The sequence below is a fragment of the Mauremys mutica genome, chromosome 8 (genome assembly GCF_020497125.1).
Source record: "Mauremys mutica isolate MM-2020 ecotype Southern chromosome 8, ASM2049712v1, whole genome shotgun sequence".
Taxonomy (NCBI): Eukaryota; Metazoa; Chordata; order Testudines; family Geoemydidae; genus Mauremys; species Mauremys mutica.
This window is the reverse complement of record NC_059079.1, coordinates 56,560,407-56,585,098: the sequence shown is the minus strand read 5'-3', so window position 1 is coordinate 56,585,098 and position 24,692 is coordinate 56,560,407. Positions and strand designations below refer to the sequence as shown.

General features: G+C 50.2%; 1 protein-coding gene and 1 long non-coding RNA gene across 9 annotated transcripts in view; one reads left to right on the top strand and one right to left on the bottom strand.

Moving 5' to 3' along the window:
- CACNA1E (calcium voltage-gated channel subunit alpha1 E) overlaps positions 1 to 24,692 on the top strand; it is a 263,601-nt gene that overhangs the window by 90,196 nt on the left and 148,713 nt on the right. For 4 of the 7 annotated variants that reach the window (XM_045026738.1, XM_045026739.1, XM_045026736.1 and 1 more), the window contains exons 5-7: positions 6,382 to 6,485; positions 9,268 to 9,420; positions 11,328 to 11,509. In XM_045026738.1, coding sequence (XP_044882673.1) covers positions 6,382 to 6,485; positions 9,268 to 9,420; positions 11,328 to 11,509 — 439 coding nt within the window. Of the gene's footprint in view, positions 1 to 5,846; positions 6,102 to 6,381; positions 6,486 to 7,225; positions 7,360 to 9,267; positions 9,421 to 11,327; positions 11,510 to 24,692 lie in introns of those variants that run through there. The other 3 variants (XM_045026740.1, XM_045026741.1, XM_045026742.1) reach the window with 3 other exon arrangements.
- Positions 568 to 7,081, bottom strand: LOC123375647. 2 transcript variants are annotated; one of them, XR_006581542.1, is made up of 4 exons: positions 6,242 to 7,081; positions 5,175 to 5,348; positions 4,283 to 4,420; positions 568 to 2,425 (listed from the first exon to the last, which is right to left on the bottom strand). It is a non-coding gene; the product is annotated as an uncharacterized LOC123375647 (long non-coding RNA). The 2 variants fall into 2 exon arrangements; XR_006581543.1 differs by having other exon boundaries at positions 5,250 to 5,348; positions 6,242 to 7,080.

Genomic DNA, 24,692 nt, shown 5'->3' with positions numbered 1-24,692 from the left:
TTAGAACTGTATTAAGTATTTAGGTGCCTAAAGATGCCGATAGGTGCCCAGTGAGATTGTCAAATAGGAAGATACCTTTGGCTCTGAGGTGCTTATGAAAATTGTACCTGTTGTAACATACTTGACTAGTGCATGTGTTAGATGGTGACACACAGCTCAGTAGACGACATTATGGGAGTTCCTAAACTATGGTTCTAAAAAAACCAAGTGGTGTGTTGTATTCTAGTCTTGATTAGTCATTTACTGAGACATCTCTGAATCATTTCTTAACCCTTTACAAAGGGAATCTTAATATCAAATGCAACCTAAATAGTCTCCACCCAATGAGTGGAGATGAGCCAGAGGTACAAAGGTTCAAGTATGTTTGGATCTGGGGAGTTGGTTCACCCAGCTTTTGACTAATTCAAAAGTGCCTGTTCTGAGGGAGGCCACTCATTTTAGTCCCAAAGCTCCTGCATTCTGCACACATTTGGCATCTACTCGCTTTTATTTTTGAATAATATTTGTGCCAGAAATGAAGAACCATGAAGTGGAGGATCTAGAAATCATTATTTATACCCAGAGAAGAATCCTGCAGCATTTGAAGTACTCTGAATGATTTTTGTTTCTGACCCTCATTTGAGTCTTTGCCACTCAAAGGTGGGGTGTGGCAGATTGAGAGGTGCCTTGGACCCACTTTGGACTCAGTGCCTCCTTCGTGCTTGGAACAGCTCCCTGGTTAATGGTTGCCACACCCCATCCCTCACTCCTTTAAGAAATGTCTAAATACCACCTCCTCTGGTGGTAACAACCACATGGATCTCTGTGTCTTCTCTGATTTTAGACTGGGTGGGGGTCAATTCTTCACCATCTCAACCAAAGTCTCTCTCTGCCTCTGTTTCCTCCACTGGAAAATAGGGGTAAGAACCTTTCTCTGCTTTGCTTGCAGGCTTAATTCATTCATTTATGTAAAGTGCTGTGAGATCCTCAGATGGAAGGGGCTACAGACATGCAAAGGAATATTCCTATTTGAGTGCGCTACTACTAATTAGAGATGGTCTTCAGAAATGGGTCAGAAACTTCTCCAGAGTTTGGCAGTGTTGGGATGGGGATCCATGGGTTTGGGTGAGCCCCATCTCTGGTAATATTGGAGCCAAGTATACACTTGCATGCTGGAATGGATGCTCAAGAGCCTGTTCAGCAATTTATCTGAGAGATCCAATCATTTCTTAAGTGGCACCTGTTGTGAATATCAAAGTCTGTGCAAGGGCAGTTGCATACTCCATTGGGTGTTGACTCTCTGCTTTTGTGTGTGTAATGCAAGCTCATCTTTCTGACAGTCAGATCCTAGAAGGAAAAATACCCAGGGCGATCCTTTCGATTGCAAGCAGATTTCAGAGCTGTCTGCTACTCAGCACATCAGGTGTCTTGCTTAAATAATCTGTTCAAGCCTGCTCTGAAATGATCCATGGGCCCCACACTCCCAAGTGGGGACAGTGAGTATTTCACATTGCCATAAGAGAATCCCCCTCTTAGTCACTAATTGAGAGCAGTGTGTATCACCCTAATACAGGGTTTCCTCAGAGAAGGCTCATCTAAAGGTCTCCAATGCTTCAAATAAATTGGGGTTAATTTACGGCTTTGTGTCAAAAGTATTCTTTATAGGTTCTTATACTGCACTCATCCCTGTAGTATCTGAGTGCCTTCCAATAGTGTTTCTGTTAGAGAAGGCCGGGGAAAGAAATGCACTTTGTGCTGGGAGCCCAAGGTGGGGAGGTTTGTGATGGTCCTTTGTTCCTGGGTGAGTTCAAGTCACAGTCTCAGACTGGCCCCTGAGGAAGTTCTGGTTCCTGCACAGACTAGCTTTACGCTTGTGGCAAAGAGTTCCAATGTGCCCCATGAAATAGATGGTCTTTTAGATACCCTGGGACAAAGCCGCTGAGAACCCTGCAGATAAGACCCAAGGGCTTGAACTTATTTCATGTTCTATGGGAAGTTGGCGTAGGGAGCAGAGGGCAGGTTTGATGTGCTCACGGTGGCCTGTGTTGCTGACGAGATGCACTGCAGTGTTCAGTAGCACTGGAATTTCCTAAGCACTGAGGGCTTCCTGCCCAGGTATATCACACTGCTGTAGTCCAGCTGAGAGGTGGGTGTCGCTGAGGCCGCGTCTTTGTCTACTGGGATGCAGGTTCAGATAGTTTAGGTGTAAAACTGTATCAGACTTGGTGGTTTCAAATTGGGTTTTGCTTGGACATTTGAAGCTCATTTGGACCCCAAAAGTTGGAGGCATGTGAAGCTGAAGGAAAGGTTCTTCGGCACCCCTGCAACCTAAAGCAGGGAGTTGGTACAGCTCTAAAATGCACGTTAAGTTGGCCAGAGTGTAACACTAGAATTCCTTCTGCAGCAGAAGTGGAGAGCCAGCTGTGACTGCCTGGACTCTAGTTACCTGTCAAAGGAAGGGGAGAAATCTCAGCTTCTCTGCCTGCCCCCTCCTAGATACAGTACTACAGTGCAACCACAACTTACAATGTCTATTGATTTTGACTTTACAGCCAGTTTAGCAAAGCAGCCATCCTGGGCTTCTAGGCATCCTTGACTTAATTAAGGCCCCCATTCAGTGAGGTATTTACACCTGTGTCTAATTGTAGTTAATGGGGCAACTCACTTAAAATAAGGTACGTGCATAGGTGCCTTGCTGAACTGGGGGCTAAAAGCACAGAGGCAAAACAGGCAAAAGCCAGCAGCTCCTGTCCCCTTCAAACTGGAAAATAGCCAAGCAGAGATGAAATGAACCCCAAACTGTATCCGACCTCAGCTCTTGTCATGCCCTTCCTTTCTCAAAAACCTGGGGGGTGGGGAGGGGGAAGGAGGTTACCAGCATGCCAACGGAGAGGAGCTGTTGTGGCTCAGGGGAGGTGAGTGCATGGGGTGGGGACCTCTCCAGGAAACACCCTCTTAGAAAATCCTTCTCTTTCTGTAGGAGTATTGGATCAGAGGAGAGGTGCAGGTCCCAAACCTCTTAGTTCTCTGGGCTTTAAAGCAAGGACTCACAGTGCAAACCCACCTCCTCCTCTAGAGGAAGAAGGGAGCCCATAACCACCCAACGTGCAACAGCTGGCCACGTCTCTGCTGGGTCCAGGCCTCTGCATAATGCAGTATGTCACCACTATGACTGTGGGAGGTTGGAAAGCGAGGCCCATTAAATGCACACATGCCATCCTCATCAGAAGCTGCCTGGCTATTTGCCACTTCCCTGGCTTTGTTCCAGCTCCCTTCTCTGAGCAGTCTAGACCGGATGTTTTCCAGTCTCTCTCGTTTGTTTGCTATCAAGGTTTTCTGGAAACCATAACATTAGAATGGTTCAGGTTTTTTAAAATGGCCTTTGTACGCCTTTGCTGTGGAGCCTCTAGGGCAGAGCGGGAGGTGCTAGGGACGAATTGTGGGAGACCCCAGCGGCAGGAGAGACTCCATGGGTGGGGCACAGTGGGGAAGTCAGAGAAGGGCCTGGGCCGATGAGGCCTGTTGATGGCGGCTGAAGGGGGAGCATCGGGCAGAGTGTGGTAGGGTGCTTTGGGAGTGGACTAAAGGCTGTCGGTCAGGCATGTTGGGGATGGCTGGGGTTACATGGTGAGGAGGGAGTGCTAGTGGAGAAGTCTGGGAATGGCTGTGGGACGTGTTTGAGGGGGAAGAAGTTTCCTTGGGCAGGAGATACAGGGAGGAACAAGTCTAACATGAGGAGACAAAGTTTCTTGGTGGCTCATTCCTCTGTAGCCTGAAGCCAACCCCTTTGCTCTCTCCTTCACTCCCAGTTCCCACCTGTTTCCCACTCTGTTTTCCCTGTGTCCTCTCTTGCTACTCATTTTTCTGTTCCTATCTTTCTCCCCATTTTGCCCCATGGCAAGGCCTGCTACCTGATCCCTCCCCACTGCTCCTTGGGCTTTCTCCCTCGCTCTGCAACTCTGGTATCAAGTCCTGCCTTTCGCTACCTCATGTCCTCTCCTCCCATTTCTCTCCTACCACACCCTCCCTGAGGCTCCCTGTGTTCCACCAGATCTTCCCTTTTCACGGCTGCCTGGTTTCTCATTCAAATTCCCTCCCTGGGGCATGTTTGGAGGGGAGGAGGACTAGTCATGGCAGCAGAAATGCACCCACCCCCAGGTAGGGAAGGGGAGGCTCTCTCTAGCCTGGGGCCACATGCAGCATGTCTGGCCCCTGATGGAGCAGCTGAAGCTGGGTTCTTGTTGTGGGGGGTAAGGGGATGCTTTGTTCAGCCAGGCATGTGGTAGGAGTCTATGGATCTTACCATGATTCTGGATGGGATATTGTGGGATTAGGTGGCCAGGCCTGAGACTGTTGGGCCAGAACACCACCGCTGCAGCCACCTCCCAGATTAAGCAGGCGCCTGGCTCAGATTTTTCTCCTGGTCCTTGTAATTTCACTCCTTTCGAATCCAGTATGATAAATAGAAAGGGAGAAAAATCAGATGCAATGAGCTATTTTGATGATGATAGATCATTTCTCCTGTCTGTGTATCCTAGGAAACAGAACTCTGGTTTCTGAAGGGGGTAGGTTTGTACCTACTGTACATTTGGGGGGAGTGGGGGGGGAGGAGAAGGAGAGAGAGAGAAGATTGCTAATTGCGCAGCACACAAGAGACCTAGCACAGAGCTGCTCTGGCCTGTAATTAGATGAATTAGTGGAACAATGACCCAGTTTTCCTTGATTTTTGGATTGTTGCAAACAGCTCTGAGGTCGCTCCCTCCTCCTGCCCCACTCTCCATCTGTCTTCCCTGCTTGCCTCCTTCCTCCTTCTAAAACATCCTGGGCAGCCTTGTGAGCTCTGTGTCTGTCGTGACCCCAGCTCTGCCCCTACCTGCCCTCCGCCAGCAGGAGCCAGGGCTGAGCAGTCCTGGCTTTCCTGCACTGCTGTCGTGCTTGACCTTTGGGTGGGGTTGCTCAAGAGGGAATCCCCACCACCTCCTCTTGCCTACCTGTGAAAGTCTAATCCCAGCCTGTCCCTCCGTCCTGCCTTGTGACACGCAGCACCCACGATCCAGCCTGGCACTGCCAGTCACACCCGTGCGGAGTGTGCCATCTGGGGTCAATGCAGCTGAGGCCGGGTGGGTATATAGCTTCCCTGCAGAAGGAGCCCATCCCAGTTGTTGCTTCCCCTGCCCACCCTGATTGCTGATTACATTTTAATTCTTAAGTCTCCTCTCCATCCTTGTCCTGCTGTTCTGTGGCACTGCCAGGTTCAGGGAGCCTGGTACCTTGAGCCTGCGGAGCATTAATCCTGAGATGTGTCGCTAACCACCCGGGCAAAGACTCTGATCTTCTGAGTGCTGTCTCTGCTCCAGACTGATAGTGCCCTGGAGAGAGATTAAATTGATCCCAAGGAGACAAAGTACAGATCTGAAAAGCACCGTCCCGGCAGTCTAAAAACCTAGAGCATAATTACATAGCATTGCTAATGGTTAGAGCAGCTGGGTATGAATGGTGGGGCCTGGCTCTCCATGGCCATGCTCTGTTTGTCACCTGCTTCTGTGCAAAGCAGGTGTCAAACATTACCTGTCTGATTCGGGGGTGTTTGTGCACACTTTGCACAGATATAAATGGCCCCATGAGCTGAAAAGCAGCAGTGAATCAGGCACATGTTGTGTTCTAGTGTATGGCTGGTTGGGCCCACTGAACTCAGAGACTGCGTGTGACTCCTGGCACTGATCGAGGGCCTGATCCGTGCTCCAGCAGCCACCTGGGGCTGGTCTGCTAGTGAAAAAACAGACTTAATTGGCGCCCTATGCAGTCCCTTTGTGATGTAGTGCTGACAGCTGCTGGGCAACCCCTCCTGGTTCTTGGTGTAGGGGGTGTGGCCAGAGAACTGCTATGTCTGGACGATCTCTTGCCTTTCTTAATGAATTTGGGGTCTAACTCAAGTCAGCCTTGAGGCTGCTCTGAGTTGTGCCTTGGGACCCAACTGATGCTCAGAGGCTCCAGGATCAGGGAAACATGAAGTTGGTTTAACATCCCCACCCCATTCCTGAGCTGCACCTGATGCTGACTGGCCAACGCTGAGGACCTGAGCCAAAGGCTGAGTGTGACTCCTCGTCCTGGTGCGATGCGGGGTGGGTTGCACTGCACTGCACTGCACTGCACTCCGGCTGGGAATGCAGATCCTAGCACCAGTGTGTTTTGTTTTAATTATTGTCTTTATCACTCTGTTAACACTGCTAAGTTTAGACCCTAGCAATCGCTGCTGACTCACCGGAGGGTAAGGTGCACCAATTCAGGCTGTCGGATGCCTTGTCTGTGATGGCCTAGTCACGATGCCTCCCTCTCACGGGCACATTCACACTGCCAGGTCTCTGTGGCTAATAACTCTGCCTTCTCGTTGTCTGGCTGCAGCATCCTCGCCACGGCTGGAACTCACTTCAACACCCATGTGGACCTGCGGACCCTGAGAGCGGTGCGTGTGCTCAGGCCTCTGAAGCTCGTCTCAGGCATTCCCAGTAAGTTCGATCTCCTGCTCTTTGGCAGAGAACATGAGTTGTGTATGTCCCTCAGGCTTCGGAAGCATTCATACCACCACTGGAGACAGAGGGTGAAATCCTGGCCTTATGGAAGTCAACGGCAAAACTCCCATGGACTTCAGAGGGACCATGATTTTGCCAACAATGTTTTCCAGCAGGGAGGAGTGCACCCGCACCTAGATTTCTACAGGAGAGGTGCCATTGTTGATGTGGAAGGGAGAGGGGTAAACTCAGCATGCAAAGATTTGGTGCCCACCCCTGCATCTAGATCAGGGCCACACAGAGGTGTTTGGAGGGCCAGGGGTAAATTCTGACACTAAGCCCCCGCCCGTTCCAAAAAATTACCACTGAAGGGATGCTGGGGGTGGTGGGGGGGGGGAACGTAGTGGTGATGTTAGAGTGAGCAAGCCCTGCTCTCACCCCGCAGCAGTGGCTTGGTTCCCATGCTGCGGGGATGGGCCCGGCTTCCCATGCTGGGCGTTGCAACCTGGTACACAAGGGTCACAGCATTGCACAGGTTTGGCCCTGCTACCCCACTGTCATGACGGCAGGGCTGCTGGGCCAAACAAGGGTCACCAGGCCAGACCTGAGTGGCTCAGTGACTCCTCACACCAGGTCACAATGCCACATGGTTTGGTGGCCCTCTCAAGCTGGGGGAGGGCTGGGGAAATTGCCCCTTTTGCCTCCCTCGGTCTCTTCTGCCCCAGGGGGCCCTGATCTAGAACAAGTCTGAATGCTCTTTGGTGGAGCACAACTGCGAATCCCAGGATTCACAAAGGCCAGAGACTCTAATTCCACTCCCATCCCAGAAGGCAGTGGGTGGATCCCTCCAGGGCTGCGGTGTATCCATTAGGTATTTCCTCTCTCCCTCCCTTTACACAGTGGGATAAGTAAAGGAATCAGTCTATTGGTGCCCCTGATCCTCCCCGCTCCTGGGCCCTGAATGTACCGCTTGCTGGGTTAATAAACAGGGGTGGGACGGGGGCGGGGAGGGGGACTGTGAATAAGTGCCTGAGGCTCCCCTTTCTGAAGAGAGAGCTCTGGGAAGCAAGGAATTTGGTCACGAGCAGAATGTCCTCAATGGGACTGGATGTGACTTGGTTTATGGTCGCAGGGATTGGTCATGGGATATGACGCCTTCCACCTCTTGCTCACCGGGTGGCCTCTCTCCCCTGCATTACTGTATAAGTCAATTTCCATCTGAGAGCTGGTCAGTGGTCTGTGTAAGATGGTCCTGGCTTAGATCCTAGTGGACAGAGGGCCATGTCACAGGATCCACCCTCCCACGAGTGGTTCTCTTGTCAACAGCCTCAAGAGAGAGGCCGGGAGCTTTGTAGTCACAGAGACTGAACCTCTCATCTCTTCCTCAAAGATGGTGGCGCAGTTGCAGGGCAATAGTGGGAGAGATTTTCTGTGCTGCTGTTCTTTGTACCCCACATCTTTCCCGTCTCAGTCTGGCACTTTTCAGCAGGACAAAATCCACTCTTTAAGATATGAATTTGACAGCAAGCCAGCACTTGCGGTCCCTGCTCAGGAGAGCCCTGAGATGGGAGAACAGGTCAGGAGCAAAGTGCTGTGACAGAGCTGGGTGTAGAGAACACACACTGTCAAATTTGGCCCACAGCATGCCTGGCTCCTGGCACTGCTGTCAGCACTCCTCTTGCCATGTGAAAGTCACATGGGGAAAATTCTTTAAAACCTCCCTTTCTGCAAGGTACTTGGCAAAACTCTTCGTGCTCCCAATGGCTTTCCCCCATTGTTATCCAAAGTGAATGCACGGGTGGGCAGTTTAGAGGGAAGCAGTCAAAAGCCACACACAACATGGGAGCCATGCAGGATGTGCACTTACCCGTTGTACATGCACAAATGTGTGCATTTGGATGCACAAACTAGATATCTGCACATGGACACTGGTAGCTGCATGTGCAGTTTCTTGATTTTCGTTCACAAACAGTTGCATGCAGGTGTGCTTTTGCAGTGGCTACTGGGCGATTTTTCATTCATTGCGGCGGGACTTTGAAATGTGGTCCTACCTGTTTACCTTGGAGTTGCCACTTGGGAGGCAAATCCGAACAAGTAGCGGATGTTTTTATATGGTAGCACATAGAGGCCCCACCTTAAATCAGGGCTCCATTGTGCTGGGTGCTGCACAATACAAAGTAAGAGACTATCCTTGCCCTGAAGAGCTTTCAATCTAAATAAACAATACAAACATGGGGTGGAGGGTAAACTGAGGCAAAGACAGGTGAACTGACTTGCCTGTGGTCATGCAGCAGGCACTGCCAGGAATAGAACCCATCCTGAATCCATTGTCCTGTCCACTAGCTCATGGTGCTTTTGTAAGGGCAAAGTTCTCCTCCCTGATCCTCACTGCATGTCTCTATCGCCCATTCTACCCTTGCTCTTGGAGCAGAAGTCTGTAGATCTCAGTGGAAATTCCATAGGCGGAATATGCCCAGAGAGAGCTGCAGTGGAGAGAAGAAAGTTGCCAAAAACCCAGACGTCGATGCTGGGCAGTTATGGGAATGGCAGATGGGAGGAGACTATATTCAAATTCCCAAGCCTATTTGGCAAAGGTTTCTTCACTCTGTGCTTTGCCTAGTCCCATTTGTCAGGTTACTGATCCTTCACCATCTCTGTAGCTCACCATCTTCTTACCAAGATCCTCTCTTATAGGGAGACAGAGAGATGTCGTCTCTGCTGTTCGCTGGGCAAGGTGGTGGGAGGGTCAGTGAGCTGTGTCCTCTCTCCTCTTCCCCAGGCTTACAGATCGTGTTGAAGTCCATCATGAAGGCCATGGTGCCCCTTCTCCAGATAGGCCTCCTGCTCTTTTTCGCTATTCTGATGTTTGCCATCATCGGCCTGGAGTTCTACAGTGGGAAACTGCACCGAGCTTGCTACACGAATAATTCAGGTAGGCAGGCTGCCATCTCACTCTGTCTGTTGTGCATGGCAAGCCGTTGTGAGAAACGCCCTTCTCAGCTCAGATGAGTTGGTTGACTCTGCATGAGCCATGCTGAACCCCAGACAGGCTGCAGCGAGGCATAAGCCATGATGCGGGATGCAGGTGGCATAATGGCATTGACACTTAAGACTGTAACACACAACTGTCACCACACGATGACAATGGGTGAGAAAAGACTGAGCTGCTGGTCCCTGGTGCATGGTGGGGAAAAATTCCATTTCCACACAATGCCCGCTGGAATTGGAGTCAGGTGGTCTCAGGGGTCACTCCCTCTTGTCACTGGTATGTTCCTGTTGGAGCTCTGGGCTCAGTGATTTCCTCTCTTCTTTTACTGAATGCCACACTCTGTCGTCCTCTCTGTGAGCCTGCTATCAGCCAGGGAGGGTGGCAATGAGGTAGAGCTGGTTGCAAACATTCACAGTTAGAAGAATGTCAGCAAAAACAGATTTGTCGTGACTATATTTCCCATTTTCTAGCCAGCTCTCCAGTGAGGATGGAGAGATGGGTTGGTTTTATAATAGATTCCAGCCAAGGATAACCTTACTGTGAGATAATGGACAGCTTCACCAGCCAGAGATGGTAAATACAAACAATTATAAGTCACTTCTAGTCTCTTTCCTCAGGGCTTAACAAAGTAAAATCCAGCTAAGAACAAAGCAACTCAGTCCCATCTCAACATCCCTTCCAGGCTCAGTCCTCCTCTTTCCCCATACTGCCCTCAGGCTATCCCTTATATAGTTCCCAAAAGCTGATTCTCTGGTCACATGACCTCTGGACTCTCAGTCCTTCCTAGAGAACTATGTTTCCCAGAATGCCAGCTCTTAAAGGGCCCAAGGACCATAACGGGCCCACATGTGCTCTGAGGCCCAGTGACTGATGATGTTATGAGTGGTTTCTATCAATCAAAACCATCCCCAATATCTGTCTTGTTTTCACATCCAATACCAGCTGATGTCATTTAAAGAGAGAGGGTTCCCATTCCTGAGACTTAGCATGGGCAACTGTGAGTGTTCCAAAAATCATTAATAAGGACTCAGAAATCATGAGAGTGGCATACAAATCATGGGATTTAAAATAATAATAATAATACAATGTGGATTCTACTTGCTTTGGGTTTTTCACCGTCTTGGGTGCACTTGAGTCACATTTTCAAGATTTTCTTCACATTTATAAGGGCTAGAAACTTGCTTTACAACCCCCCCCCTGAGATGCTCAAGTAATCACAGGATTCCAGGAGCTGGGGCTTTAAGGAAAACACCAAGCATCATGAGTCTCGCCATGAAGTCATGAGGGTTGACAATACTTCAATACAGAGAAGAAAAGCCACCTCTTTAGATTATTATTATTAGTTGTGCCCACTGTGTACTAGCTGCTTTCTAGACAGGCAAGAAGGGAGAGGTCCCTCCCCCAAGGAGTTGACAGTCCAAGGTTTGTGGGGGAATGGGACAAAACATGCTGACATATGTCAACACGACCAGCCATCCTTGCTCAGGAGGTGCCAAATCAAGAAGGCCTAGCATTGTTTCAGGTCAGGAGTGAGGTGCATTAAAAGAGGCACATGGGCTCTGGGGCTGCATTAGCAAGGAGTGCTTCAGGTCAAACCCGAGATGTATTGGCAGAGCGTTGAGGGTCAGAAAGTGGGGGAGTAAATCAGGGGGAGACTGGAAAATCATGGTATTGAACATTCCAGTGACCTAATGTCCCCCCAAATGTGAAAGTTTTAATAACACAGCTGGATGCTCGTCCCACCTCGCCTTCCACTGAGTATCCAGGCTGGGCTCTGTCTGCTTCTCTGTGTCTCCTCTGCCCCTCCCTGATCTCTGTGCCCTCCGGGCATTGTTTTCTTGTGATTGCAGGTGAACTGGAAGAACTGGATCCCCCACATCCGTGTGGGGTGCAGGGATGCCCCTTGGGTTACGAGTGCAAGGAGTGGATTGGTCCCAACGACGGGATCACTCAGTTTGACAACATCCTCTTTGCTGTGCTGACTGTCTTCCAGTGCATTACCATGGAAGGGTGGACCACAGTGCTGTACAATGTGAGTGAGGCTGCAGTGGTGCATTGGCTCTTTGGAGCTCCACAGGTTGGAGAAGCAGAAGTGGGGTGTGTTTTTCCTGAACAAAGCTCCCAAGCTGTGGAGCTCTTTGTGCTCCAAGGTCTCCTGTTTGGGCTGATGATGGAAACGGGGCTGCTTGTTAGTGGTGAGATGTACAGTTATGGGTGAGTGCAGGCTGGACTCAGTTCTGGTTCCACTGCACAGCTGGGTACCTTTGAGAAGGAGGAAAAACTAATTAATTGGAGAGGCACATGTGACTTTGCATCCATCTGTGGTTGGATTTGTGACATGTTGCAAAGAGCTGGTTAGATGGCAAAGACCTGTCCCCTGTGCTGGCTCTAACGAACCTTCAGTTGAGGGTGGGGCTTTTGGAAAAGTGGGTGGGATCGGATTCAGCCCTACACACCATTTCCTCCCCCACCTCTTTCTGCAACCAGCACACCATGAGCATGTTTCATGGCACAATTTATCCCCAGTCCCAGTCCTAGTGGAACAAACAGACCTGCAGCCACTGCGTATGCAAAACTTCATTGAAGATTGCAGCTGCAGTGCCATAACTGCAGATTTGCTTCGCTGCACTTGGCAAGGGCTGGAATTCAATAACACTTGCAGCCTCCTGTGAGTGGAGCGATAACATTAGCCGTGCTACTTCGCTTGAGAGCAGGAGAGGGGGTTGTGCAATGATGACACAGGGGGATTTTGTGCCTTACACATTTGTGGAGCAGGTTCCTTGATGTGCTGGTGAAGCTGCCAGAGTTTTGAGGTTGTTTCTTTGTAAGGGAGCTGTTACTGTCAAGTGTTAGATACTGACAGCGTCTCAGGTGGTGTTGCGACCAGTGTCTTGTGGGACTGGGGTTTTATGTATGGGTTTTAACATATGGGCTAGAAACAACTGAGCCAGATTCATCCCTGGTGTAATTTCTGCTGACACCAGCAGTGTTACACTAGGGATGTTTATGTCCCATTTTGTCTAGCCCATACAGAAGTTTGTAGAAAGGCATGTATCACGGGGAAATCTGGGAATAGCAAACCCCAGTGACTGGAGAGCAGCACGTCATGCAAACTCTGCTGCCTGGATGCAGAGGTGCCCTTAGTTTGAATGTGTATTTTGTCTGCAGAGTTGCTAACCTAACCCTATGGCGGCCAGAGACACAGTACGGCCTATCCAAACTTTAGAAGGGTCCTAGTCCATGTATATAAGACACAGGGCTTTTCTGGGAGGGAATAAGCAGCAGAGTGTGTGTGGGGATTGCAGAGGACTGGGTAAAACAAACACGGCAAGAAAACAAAGAGATAGTAAGTTAAATCCACAAAGGGGCTTTGTTCTTCCTCCTTCTAAGAAGCTCTTCAATGTCTGGAATTCTCTTCCCTGGAAGGGAGTGGCAGAATCCACCTTCCTGGGATTTAAGACGGAAAATTTTCTTGGACACCAGTGGTGTCTCAGGGTATAAATGGGATTACAAGCTTAACTGTAGTGATGGCTGCCCACGCAGAACCGACTAGGAGGTGGAATGAGATTTTCTCCTACAGAAAGCCTTGAGGGGGTTTTTCTGTTCCTTTGAAGCATTTAAATAGGAGCTGCCTGTTAGAATTATTTAGCCATCTCCCACACAATGTCCTGCAAAAGCATGGGAAGATCAGGGTGAACGCTGGATTTTAGTGTGCGGCTGTCTTGTGTGTGTGGCTCTCACTCTATGATGCACGCACATACGAGAGAGTGAGCTAATGTACAGATAAGATATACATATTCCTCCTACGCACAGCTTGAGCTTAATAGGGAATGTGCCTCTCTGTCTTTTAGCCTATTATTCATTTAGGAATATTGGGACTGCAGCCCATCTCTATTCCCCTGCCTATCTCACTAGCCTTTGTGCTCTGCAATCTTGTTTTCTGCTCAAAGCCTTGCTCTTATTCTCAGTGCATGTACATTCACAGCTCCTCTTGCTGCCTTTGGCAGGCTGCTTCTCACATTAGCAGCTTACCCTCTGTGTAAGTCAGGCACTTAGTTTAAATGCCTCTCATGCCCACTCCATCCTTCTCTTCTTCGGGTGCACTCCTGAACTGGTTTAGTTTCTCTAGAAGCCCTCAGGATTGTATGCCCCTCTAATCCTTCCCCTCTTTTGCACCTCTTTCCTAATGAATGCAGCCAGCCTGGCTCTCCTAACCTCTCCACATGGCCTTGTACAGAACACCATAGACCTTTTATCTGCTTCAGGACCGTGTACAATTGTCTTTACTAATCCTCTTGTAACAAGGCACCTAAAACAGAGACCACTGCTTCAGCTGGCCTCCCTAGCCGTTTCCGTGCTGCCCTTGTGATAACAAAGTTCTTCTTTGAGTGATTGCTCATGTCCATTCAAATCAGGTGTGTGTGCTCGCCACGTGCACCGGTGCCGGAAGCTTTTCCCTCAGCGGTAGCCATAGGGGACCGGCTCTGGTGCCCCCTGGAGTGGCACACGTATGCCACGGCATATAGGGCACTGCTGGCCCTCTCCACCCTCAGTTCCTTCTTGCCGCCAGTGATGGTGCATGGAACTTGTCTGCTTCAGCTAGAGCTGTTGCATTTCGTTCATTCAAACTCATTCGCCTCTTGCAAATATTACTGTATATAGTTTCCCTCTAGTTTAGTTCAACCTGTTTGTTAGGTTAGTGACTTAGTAGGTCCCTAAAGCCCTGGTGCCCAGGCTTTAAACCCTGCAATCGCTGTAAAAGGCCCAGGCCCATTAGCGATCCACATAATAAATGTTTACGGTGCGTGGGTGAAGTCACATTAGTGACAAGTGCAAAATCTGCAAGTCCTTCAAGCCCAGGATGAAGAAGGAGCATGATATTCATTTGAAAGCGCTCCTGATGGAGTGTGCCCTTACCCCGATGCTGGAGCAGCGGTCCGATTCAGCGCAGAGCACCATGACCTTGGTGTGCAGCACCCCGCTGGTACCATCTACAAGCCGGTACCAGTCTCCTTCTGTGGCTCCAGCCAAGAATCCCAGGAAGACAGGGTGAGGAAGGTCTCCAGTTTCCCGCAAGGGAAAGGACAAGTCTGGGGTGGACCAAGGGCCTGTCTCGGGCACCTCTTCACCCCCTTGGGGATCCCAGGCCCCAGCTCAGATCGAGCAGTGTAGCCCAGCCTGCTCCTTGCCGGCTACCCTGGATAGCAGAGGAGGTCCTCGTCAGCTCCGGGTGCTGTCCACGACGGAGGCCCTCCAAGCAGTGCAGGACATTATGTACCTCCCTGTGCCGCCCACTCCGGCCCCTGTGGGGTCCTGGTCCCAGGGTAAACCCACATTGGGACCATCACAGTCTCCACCTTTCCGGCAGTGCTCCCTGTCACAGGGGACATCCCGCCAGTGATCATTCTCTCGCAGCCAACATGCTTCTGATCGCGATAGGCAGAAGGTTCATAGCCCCATCCAGTCTCCAGACCTAGGACAAGGGCAGAGAGGCTCGAGGCACGGCTCACCAGTAACCGGGCACAGCCCTCTGGAGGAACGCGCCCCCCGGCAGGAGTTTCAGAATTGGGTCCCGGAATCTCCGTGGCACCAGTACCGCTCCAGGGACAGGTTGAGGGACCAACTGTACTGTTTTCCAGACCGTCGCCGATCCCCCAGGGTGGCGTCACTGCGTGCGGCTACATCTTCACGACGCCAAGCCTGCTCTAGTTCCTGATCACGCTCCACATCCCGGTCCCACTCCTCAAGTGTGAGGCGTAGAACGCCAGCCTGGGTGCCACTGTGGATCCGCCTACCACCAATGGTCACCGAGGTCCGATCCAGGTGCTTTTCGAGGTCAGCCAGATCCAACTCCGGGAGTGGCGACCGGTACCGATCAAGACAGAGCCACCAATCAGCCCCGTCCTGGTCGCAGGGGAGTGACCACTCGGGCTCTGGCTCGGGTTCGGAGCAAGGTTCCCTGGCAGCAGGACAGGCTCCGGCACCTACGGTGCAGACTACGTCGGCGGCACTGCAGCCAGGCCCATGGCCTCAGGCTCTGTGGCCGGCACAGTGTTACCCATGGAACCCAGGGGGCTTCACTCAGCCCCCCAGGGTGCCTGCTCAGTGTCCGGAGCTTCGGAGAGCCCGGCTACCGCCCTCTCCTGTCCCCACCCACTCAAGAGGCCTCATCTGAAGGCACCCACAGGCACAGGAGGAAGTGGGCGAACAAGCCCCCAGACTACCTATGGGTGCGGAGGACCCCTTGGTACCGGCTTCCTCCTTGTCATCACCAGATGAGGCCATAGTGGGGCCCCCTCCACCAGTGCCCCAGGATGATGCTCAGGTGAATCAGGAGCTGCTAAAGAGGGTCACTGCCAACCAGGGCCTCCAGGCAGAGTAGTTACAGGAACCCGCAGCCTCCCTCTTTAATGTTCTCTGCCCCGTGGCCCTGGCCAGGGAAGCTTTGCCCCTATATGAAGGGGTCTCTAAAATTACAAATGCCTCTGACAAATCCTCTCCTCCTTGCCTCTGATCTCCAAGAGCGTGGAGCACAAGTACTTTGTGCCATCCAAGGGCCATGAGTACCTTTATACACACTCTGCTCCCAATTTCCTAGTGGTAGAGGCTGTCAACCACAGGGAGAGACAGGGTTAACGGGGGGCTACCTCTAAAAATAAAGACTCGAGACTAGACTGGTTTGGGCGTAAAGTTTATTTATCCTCCAGTCTACAGTAGCAGGTGGCCAACCATCAGCCCTTACTAGGACGCTATGATTTTAATACGTGTCAGGCCATGACCAAGTTTGAGAACGCCCTTCCTGAGGCTTCTAGAAAGGAGTTCCAGGTGATCCTGGATGAGGGCTCGACTGCAGCCAGAGCAGCTCTCCAGGCGGCATTGGACGCGGCAGACACCACCGCCCGTACCATGGCATCGGCCATCTCGTTGCGCAGGGCTTTGTGGCTGCTCCTCTCTGGTCTTTCCTCGGAGGCTCAGCAGTCAATGCAAGACCTCTCTTTCGACGGGCATGCCCTGTTCACAGAACAGACGGACATTAAGCTCCGTGTCCTGAAAGATTCCTGTACAACCCTAAAAACACTGGGCTTGTATGTCCCTGGCCCTGCCTGCAAGTGGTTTAAGCTGCAGCAGCCTTGGAGCCAGGGGAGCCACCCCCACCAGGAGTCTCCCCACAAAAGATCCAGGGGCTACAAGAGGTGCCCTGGCCACCAATCCCTGTCTATATCCCAGGTGGGCTCGACCTGCAGTAAGCAGACAGGCAAGCACCCATTTTGAGGGTACGCCCGAGGGCAACCTACCGGACTGTTCCTCCCCCCCACACCTTTTTTGGGGTTTTGTTTAAATTAAGCTAAACTTGCAAATGAAACGCCGTTTCAAAGTGAAACGTCGAGACGTTTTGTTTACAGAGGATCTAACTGAAATGTTTTGACACTTCAAAAAATAATTTCAGCTCTTTGTGTGGCCCAAACTGTTCTCTGAATTCACAAATTGCTTCAGTGCCCCTAAATTACGCTTTTGCTATTTGCTGGAAAAAAAAAGAAGGCCTAGCTCTAGTGCTCACTTGTTTGAATCCGGCTGAAGTGGCTACTTCTGGAAGTCCCAGCACAGAACAGGAGAGGCACCCTGGGTACAGTTGGCCCTGGGACTGCTCTGCCAGGAGAACTGAAGGGACAGCTACTTTTGGTGGACAGATGCCCTCAAGGCTGTGTTCAGCAGGATGGCACTCCATAGTGCAGCACTTCAGTGGGGAGGGAGGAGTTTAGCTACATTCCCTGCTCCTTTCTGCTCCTTTTCTTCTCCCAGTGACTGAAAGCCTCTGTAGTTCCCTCTGCAGGCAAATGAAAGACAGGGCGGGTTCAGGGAAGGCCAACCATTGACACCTTGTTTTGGGTCCTCTTTGGCACTGTAGCTCAGGCAGCTCCTTGCTGGGTCCCAGGGTTGGCTCCAGGCACCAGCGCAGCAAGTGCATGCCTGGGGTGGAAAGGGTGGGGGTGTGCCGGTCGCCATGAGGGCGGCAGTCAGGGAGCCTTTGGCGGTGTTTCTGTGGGAGGTCCGCCAGTCCTGCAGCTTCGGCGGCAATTCAGCAGCGGGTACGCCGAAGGCGCGGGACCGGCAGATCACCTGCAGAACCGCCGCCGAAGGCTCCCTGACTGCCGTGCTTGGGGTGGCAAAATACATAGAGCCACCCCTGCTGGGTTCACCCAGATCTGAGCTTCTAGGGGGTGAGAATTACACTCCTGCCTATTTCCATCACAGCACACCACCTCCTCTGCCGTTCTGTTCCCAGTGACACTACTGGCTTGTTAGTCATGTGCTGTGATGTAGCCTGGAAGGGTTTTCCTCCATTCACATCTGCTCTTGGAGCTTTGGTGAATCTGCCCCTTCCCCTGTTGCTAGTGGTTCTTGTTTGCTTTTATTATCTCACTTGCAAAGCTGCTCTGACTTATAGCAGTAAGTCTGATCCAAAGCCCATAATATGGAGATCCAGACATGGGGAAAGTTTGGATCGAGAGCTGAGCTTCATGGTTTGAGCCCCTCTCTTGTGCACAGCTCTTTTCACAAGCACCCAAAATCTCCTCGCACACCCATGTAATACACAGAAGCAAAGAAACATAGCAGGCCAATGGAGACAGCCCCAATCAAGCATTGTACAAAGAGGTTCTCTAAAAAGCAGCTGGACCAGTGTCCTTGCAGGCTTTGTATTCTAGAATGCAAGCCCTGCTCTTTACCCATCTACCGTTAAAAAGTGCTGACTGAGCCTCAAAAGGCTTGGAGACTTGGCTCAGCTCAGCATCCATTTTCCCTGTCCTCCTCAGACTAGAAATCAGTCTGGACTTCTAGTCCCATGAGGCTTCCAGTACCCCCGAATTCCAGCCAGACCAGAGATCCCATGGGAACTCCGTGGAACATTTGCAAAGCTCAGAATCAGAGAATCCAAACCGAAATCCTGGATCTAAATAACCGTGGATTTTGTGGAAACCCAAATATTGATCCAAACGTTGTGGCTCAAGCCCATCTGGCTCAGAAAAGGTTTAGTTCAAGTGCAGATTTGGGCTTAGTTTGGGGCCCAGTTCTTGTTTCCGAAGGCTGTGCAGCTCTGATAGATGTCCAAGGGGTTCACAAAAGTTCCACTGCTCGGTGATCTCGCGTCTATAACTCCAGGAGTCAGTGTTTATATAGTCTACATTGTGAATGGAATTCACCCTCACGCACGGTCAAATTATCACAGTGTTCACTAGGACTGAGATTTCCATTTGCACCTCTCTGCATGTACTACAGCCATCTCTGGTTAGGACACTGGGCTTCAGTCAGCAGAGGAGTAAGGGAAGAGCTGCATACCCAAGGGCCATGCTCTTTAGGGCTTCCCAGGATGCATTCTTCCCATCATGCACTGCAGTCTTGGGCACATCTGCACTGCAGCTGGGAGGTGTCATTCTGAGCATGGGCAGACATATACATGCTGGCTTTGATTGAGCTAGTGTGCTGAAAATAGCACTGTGGCTACGGTGGTGTGGAGCAGTAGAGCACCTACCTAGGATTTTGGATGGCATTGTACTCAGGCAGCTCGCTTGAACTGCTGCCCGCATTGTCAGGCCACAGTGCTATTTTTAGCATGATCAAAGCTTGCATGTGTATGTCCACCCAAAGCCGTTTTCCCCAGTGGAAGGAGATGTGGCATTTGATCCATGCTCTAGGAGACTCTGTTAGTCTCCTGCGCAATGATTCAAACACCAGGTGCTGCTGCTGCTGCTGATGAGATGCTGCCCCTGGTACATACTTTGGCTCCCAGAGGGGCAGGTAAACGCCTACCTTTGGGCCAGCGCCTTGCAGCACAGCCTGTTAGACTGTGCTGCTCCTGTCAAAACATCCACGGAGCAGGAGATGGAGAGGTGCACACACGGGTACACAGAGTTCAGGCTCCTGACAGCACGCGTCTGCCTGACACGGGCAGAGCTGGCAATTAGCTAACTGACACTTCTCAACATTCCCCATCCAGCCCAGCCCACCCCTTCCCTCAGCGTGTTCTCTTCTCCTCCCCTTCTTTAATCACACACGCGCTGAAGTTGGATAATTGCGTTCTGTGGGGATGACACAACTCCCGTGGGACCCGCGTCACATGGCTCAGATGAAAGCAGCAGCAAACGCCCACGGGTGAAGCAGGTGGTGGGAGAAGATTGCCCTCCTTGGAGCGCCCAGCAGCACCGGAGGGTGGGTGTGGCAGCTCTGCTCCCCCTGCTGGGAGGGAATGGGGCTGCCTAGCTGCTCTCAGCCACACGCACTGGGTGGCACCAGCCCCTTCCGACAAAGAGACAAAACCCTTCCTTGTCAGCTTCTGTTGCCTGTGCCGCTGTAAATACCAGCCCTCAATGCCTGGGGAAGGTTACTGCAGAGAATAATTACTAGTGTTTAGTCTGTGTGTGAGACAGAGCGCGTGCCTTGCTCTAACACTATACTTATTTTTTGCATTCAGCTTCAGACTATCCTCTTTGACCAAATAAGCCACAATATTTCTACAGGAGCCCAAGCAGCTTTCACACAGCTCAAGGGAAAGGGGGTGGGCAGTTAGCATGACTGAAGAGGCTGGTTGTGGTTAGAGATTTCAGAAACAGGACCAGCAGAAGGCATTCGATCTTGAAAATGTCTGAGCATGTGTCCGCACCTGCTTGCCAGGTTTCTGCTTATCCACCCACAGCTGCAGCCCTCCCGGGTGTAGAGAGGTTTGGAGTTGGTGCATGTTGAATGACAGTCCCAGCATGGGGCGGTGTGTGTGGCGAATTTTACCTTGCTGACAGCAAGATGGGTGGTTTCCTTCAGAGCTCTATTTGGGGTCCTGCCCAAACACAGGACTGAAAGTTGAACAGAAACCCCAGCAAACGCAGTGTGCTCTGCCTGCCTCTCTTTAATACATATATGCAGTGTAGTTTTAGCCGAGTCGGTCCCAGGATATGAAAGAAACAAGGTAGGTGAGGTAATATCCGTTATTGGGTCAACTTCTCAAGGACCCAAGAAAGAGCTTCGGGTGGCTCGAAGGCGTGTCTCTCTCACGAGCAATAAAAGATATTCCCTCACCCACCTTGTCTCTCTCTAATACACACACACACAAGCCCACATGCCACCAAGCAATGTACCCTCCTCATCCCAGCGGTGGTTTGTAAAGCATGCATTGTGGGGTGGCCTGCAATAAATGTGTTATCAGCATGAATATAGTATTTCTCCTGCACTCGTAAGTGGTGAACCATAAGCAAAACGAGGAGCTCATCCCAAATTCATGCTGAGAAAGCCGCACCTTCTTGTATCCTATCGCCACACATTTTGCAGAGAAAATGTTTTTGAGTGTTGTAGATCTGTGCAATGAGTTTGAAGCTGCCCTATGACGATGTATGAATACTGTATGTGGGCCTGGTTATTGGGATGTTTTCTGTATGGCTGTATTGGTTTAACTCAACTAGGGACTGTCTGGAAGGAAGGAAAAGATTGGCTCAAGCAAACGCTTGAGAGTTGGTAAGGGACAGTGCCGGGACTGTTAGCTTTGATGATTTGCCTGCTCTCCAGCCAAGTAAAAAACTGGCTTGGACTAGGACAGGAGAAGGCCCCTAGTACAGGGTGAAACAACTGTGGCAGGATTCAAAGGGGCCCTCTCTCAAGAAGGTGATAGTTGTTTGAGGGAACTAGGTTGTGACACAGGCACGTGCAGGGGGTGGTGTCTGCTGAAGTTAGGCCTGTCTAGGTCATCACCACAGGATGGTAGGGCTGCGGGTAAGATAGATGGTTCTTTTGAAATCCCTTTTCTCTAGATGCTTTCTTCCTACTTCTAATGTAAACAAGGCTTTACAGAGACTGTCTGGTCACTCTGCACCACTGGTCATAGTCCCCCAAAGGGAAGAGCCACAGGTGCTGAAGCCAGTCGGATCTGCTGGATAAGCAGGTTGGATACTCAGGGTATTATAGGTCAGGGCCCAGTCTAAACATGGGAAAACGGTGGAATTCCACCCCTCAGGGCATGCACTAAAAGACCAGAGAATTGGACAGAGGTGCAGCTAGCCCTGTAACCATGACAATATTTATTGGTTTGTTGGGGTTTTTGAGTATTCTTTGGCCTGTTAGGCCAGGGCACCCTGTTAGCTACCAGGGGCCAGAATGTGATACCTTGACTCACACTATATTCTGTGCCCTTCATTGAGTATGTGGTACTCCCTGACTGCAGTGGGATTGTTGTGGAGTACCTACTATTGAGCAGGAGTACGGGGATCAGCATCTGGCTCCATGAGGCTTGCTGTGTGGGTTTTGGAGGGAGAGAGGAGAATCATAACTAATACACCTCTACCCCAATATAACGCTGTCCTCGGGAGCCAAAAAGTCTTACCGCATTATAGGTGAAACCACGTTCTATCGAACTTGCTTTGATCCGCTGGAGCATGCAGTCCCACCACCCCAGAGCGCTGCTTTATCGCGTTATATCCGAATTCGTGTTATATCGGGTCACGTTATATCAGGGTAGAGGTGTACATCCTAGAAATCTCTAAGAGTTACCTACAATAGTTTTTCCAAATATAACAATATCATGATTTTAAGATCCACTCTCATCATGGCTCCAGGACCTGGGGCTTTAAGAAAAAATACCAAATCTAGTAAGACTTCCAGGAGTCGACAACACTGGACTTGTCCATAGCCAGAGGGGGAGCTGGGATTAGCACTCAGGAGCTCCTGACTCCTAGTCCTTTGCTCAGGCCACAGGATAATCATTTCCTAAACCTTTGGAGCTGGTGATTGTAGCATTAGCCACAGCCCAGCCTTGGCGTAACCCAGCACGATGTTGTTTGATACAGCACTCCTTTAGTATATGGTGTCAGGAGTTAGCTTAATCGGTGTCCTGGACTCTGAAGTCTCACAGTGGCAGTTAAACATGTGTGCTTGGACAAACCCACCTTTTTGTCACTGCTGGAGGAAATGCAGCCACCTGAATCTGGAAGGGAACCTGGTGGAGAATGGAGGGTGTGGATGAAATACTTCCAAGAGTTCCTGGAAGCAACTGAGGTTGTAGAGAAACCAGGGAGGCTGAAAACCTCTACACTGTTACTCTGGGCAGGACCAGAGGCATGAGAGACCTACTGTAATTCCAGTGGGAGAATGAAATGCACTGCAATCTGCTACACAGTCATTCAGGGATGTCAAGAATGCCATGATTCTGGCAAGAATGTCACTGGGAAAGGCATGTTGTCTTGACAAGTAACTAGCTGCCAAGTGTGCCTCTTCATCGTTATGTTATAGAGCTAATACAGCCAAGCCATGTGAATTGTTCAGATTCACAGATAGATTAATTACAGACTGAGTTATCTGTGCAGTAACTGATAACCAAGCTACAGCAAGGTTATTGCAAGAAATAGATTTGACTGCAAAGAATAATGGCTTTTTGCAGGGCAAGTGAAACACACTTCCCAAATGGGAGTGCTAACAAGCAGTGAATGAGCAGACGTGCCTCTAATTAAAAATGCATGGCAAGGCATAAGCACAGGATACAGACCAGATTAGCTAGCAATAAAAGTGGAGGGAATCAGAGCATAATGCAGAGGTGCCCAGTAAAAGAGCTGCAATGGCATTTGTGCCACAGAATGCAACCGTGTTTCAAAAGCATGTCGCTTTCAGCACAACCTGCAAAGAAACAGAAAAGCAAAATGCATTCACAAGGATGCAGAAACTGAGTTCTTGGCGGGTCCTCTTAAATTTCCTGAGCAAGATGCTATGACAGATTAATGGTTGACATTTGACATAGATGGACAAAAGGCAAGTTTCAAAATAGATATTGAAACTGAGTGAAAAGTAGTCAGGCATAGCGCATGCATACAAAAAGGGGACTGATCCCCTATTGTTAGAGATTGTGTCAGATCGTGGACACAAAAGGAGACCTTGTGTCCACGATACGAAAGCTATGCTTGCTGGTCAGGCCAAGGAGGGATCCCACTCAGTAGGGTTTGAAGCTGCAGAACAGGAAGTCCTGCCTGTGCTGGAGTTGAACAGCAGTCTGTAAATGATCATGAAATGGCAAACGTTCTTATGAAATATGAAATCCAAGCCTGGTATGGCGCTGCTTACAGCAGAAACTCCTTTCAGGATTGCCTATAAATAGGGAATCAAGTTGCTGCTGGAAGAGGAATTTGAAGTAAATATGACTCAAATGCTACATGTTTCTGCCACCAAACTTGACAAGCTGAAATGCGAAACACTGAATGAGTCAGCCTTACAAGAGAGTAATTCTAGATGGATGCCCAGCAGAAACATCCCAGACGTTTCCGTGCATAAACATGTATTGGGAGCTAGAGTTGAAATTTCTGCCTGTATTGGGATTATGCATAGAGGACATCATGTTGTAATACACAGCATGAGGTCAGCCATGATCCACAGTGATGATCTGAGCGTTGAAAAGCACAAGAACAGAGCTCCAAATGTCCTCTCCTGGGTAGGCATGAAGGCTACCAACGAAGAGAAGTTATCCAAATGAAATCTGCAGTAAACCCAGGAAACTGAAAGCATGAGGACTACTGAAACCATGTGAGTTTAGGCTTATACTGGCTGGTACAAGGTAAATCTAGGCACACACACAAGTCCAGGTTTCATATTGAGGCCAAGATTATTTAAAGTGATCTGTGATCTGGGTTGGTTTAAATTCTTGAGTGCCCAACCTGAGACACCTTTTAAGGAACCTGATTTTCCCAAAAAGCTGAACACCTGCTCTTTGAAAATCAGGCCCCTTCTTGTGATCTCAGTTGGGACACCCAAAAATGGAAGTTGCCCAAAATCACCATCACCTGCCCTGGATCTGTGCTGAACCACTGTGGTTCTCAGGTAACTACAGTACAGTGGCCTTAAAGGGACATAACATTACAGGACTTAAGTTGTGGATCTGTTTAAAATTCAATGTGTTATTTGATGGGTGTGTAGATTTTTGGCATAACTTTGCAATCCCAGTTTGGGGAACCCTGCACGAGACTATGCTGCTGGTCTCCTAGGTACTTCTCTGGCCCCATCACCATGGTATCTGAGCTCCTCACAATTGGTAACGTAGTTATCTTCACATCTCCCCTGTGATCTCCTGAGTCTAGCCCCTTCCTCTGGAATGGTTGAGATGGGTGATGCGTGGCCCTTCAGTGGTGCAAATGGCATGGTTTCTTGCCTTGTTGTTTCTTTTGGGATGAAATCTGCCAGAGAGCCATTGCTTTGAA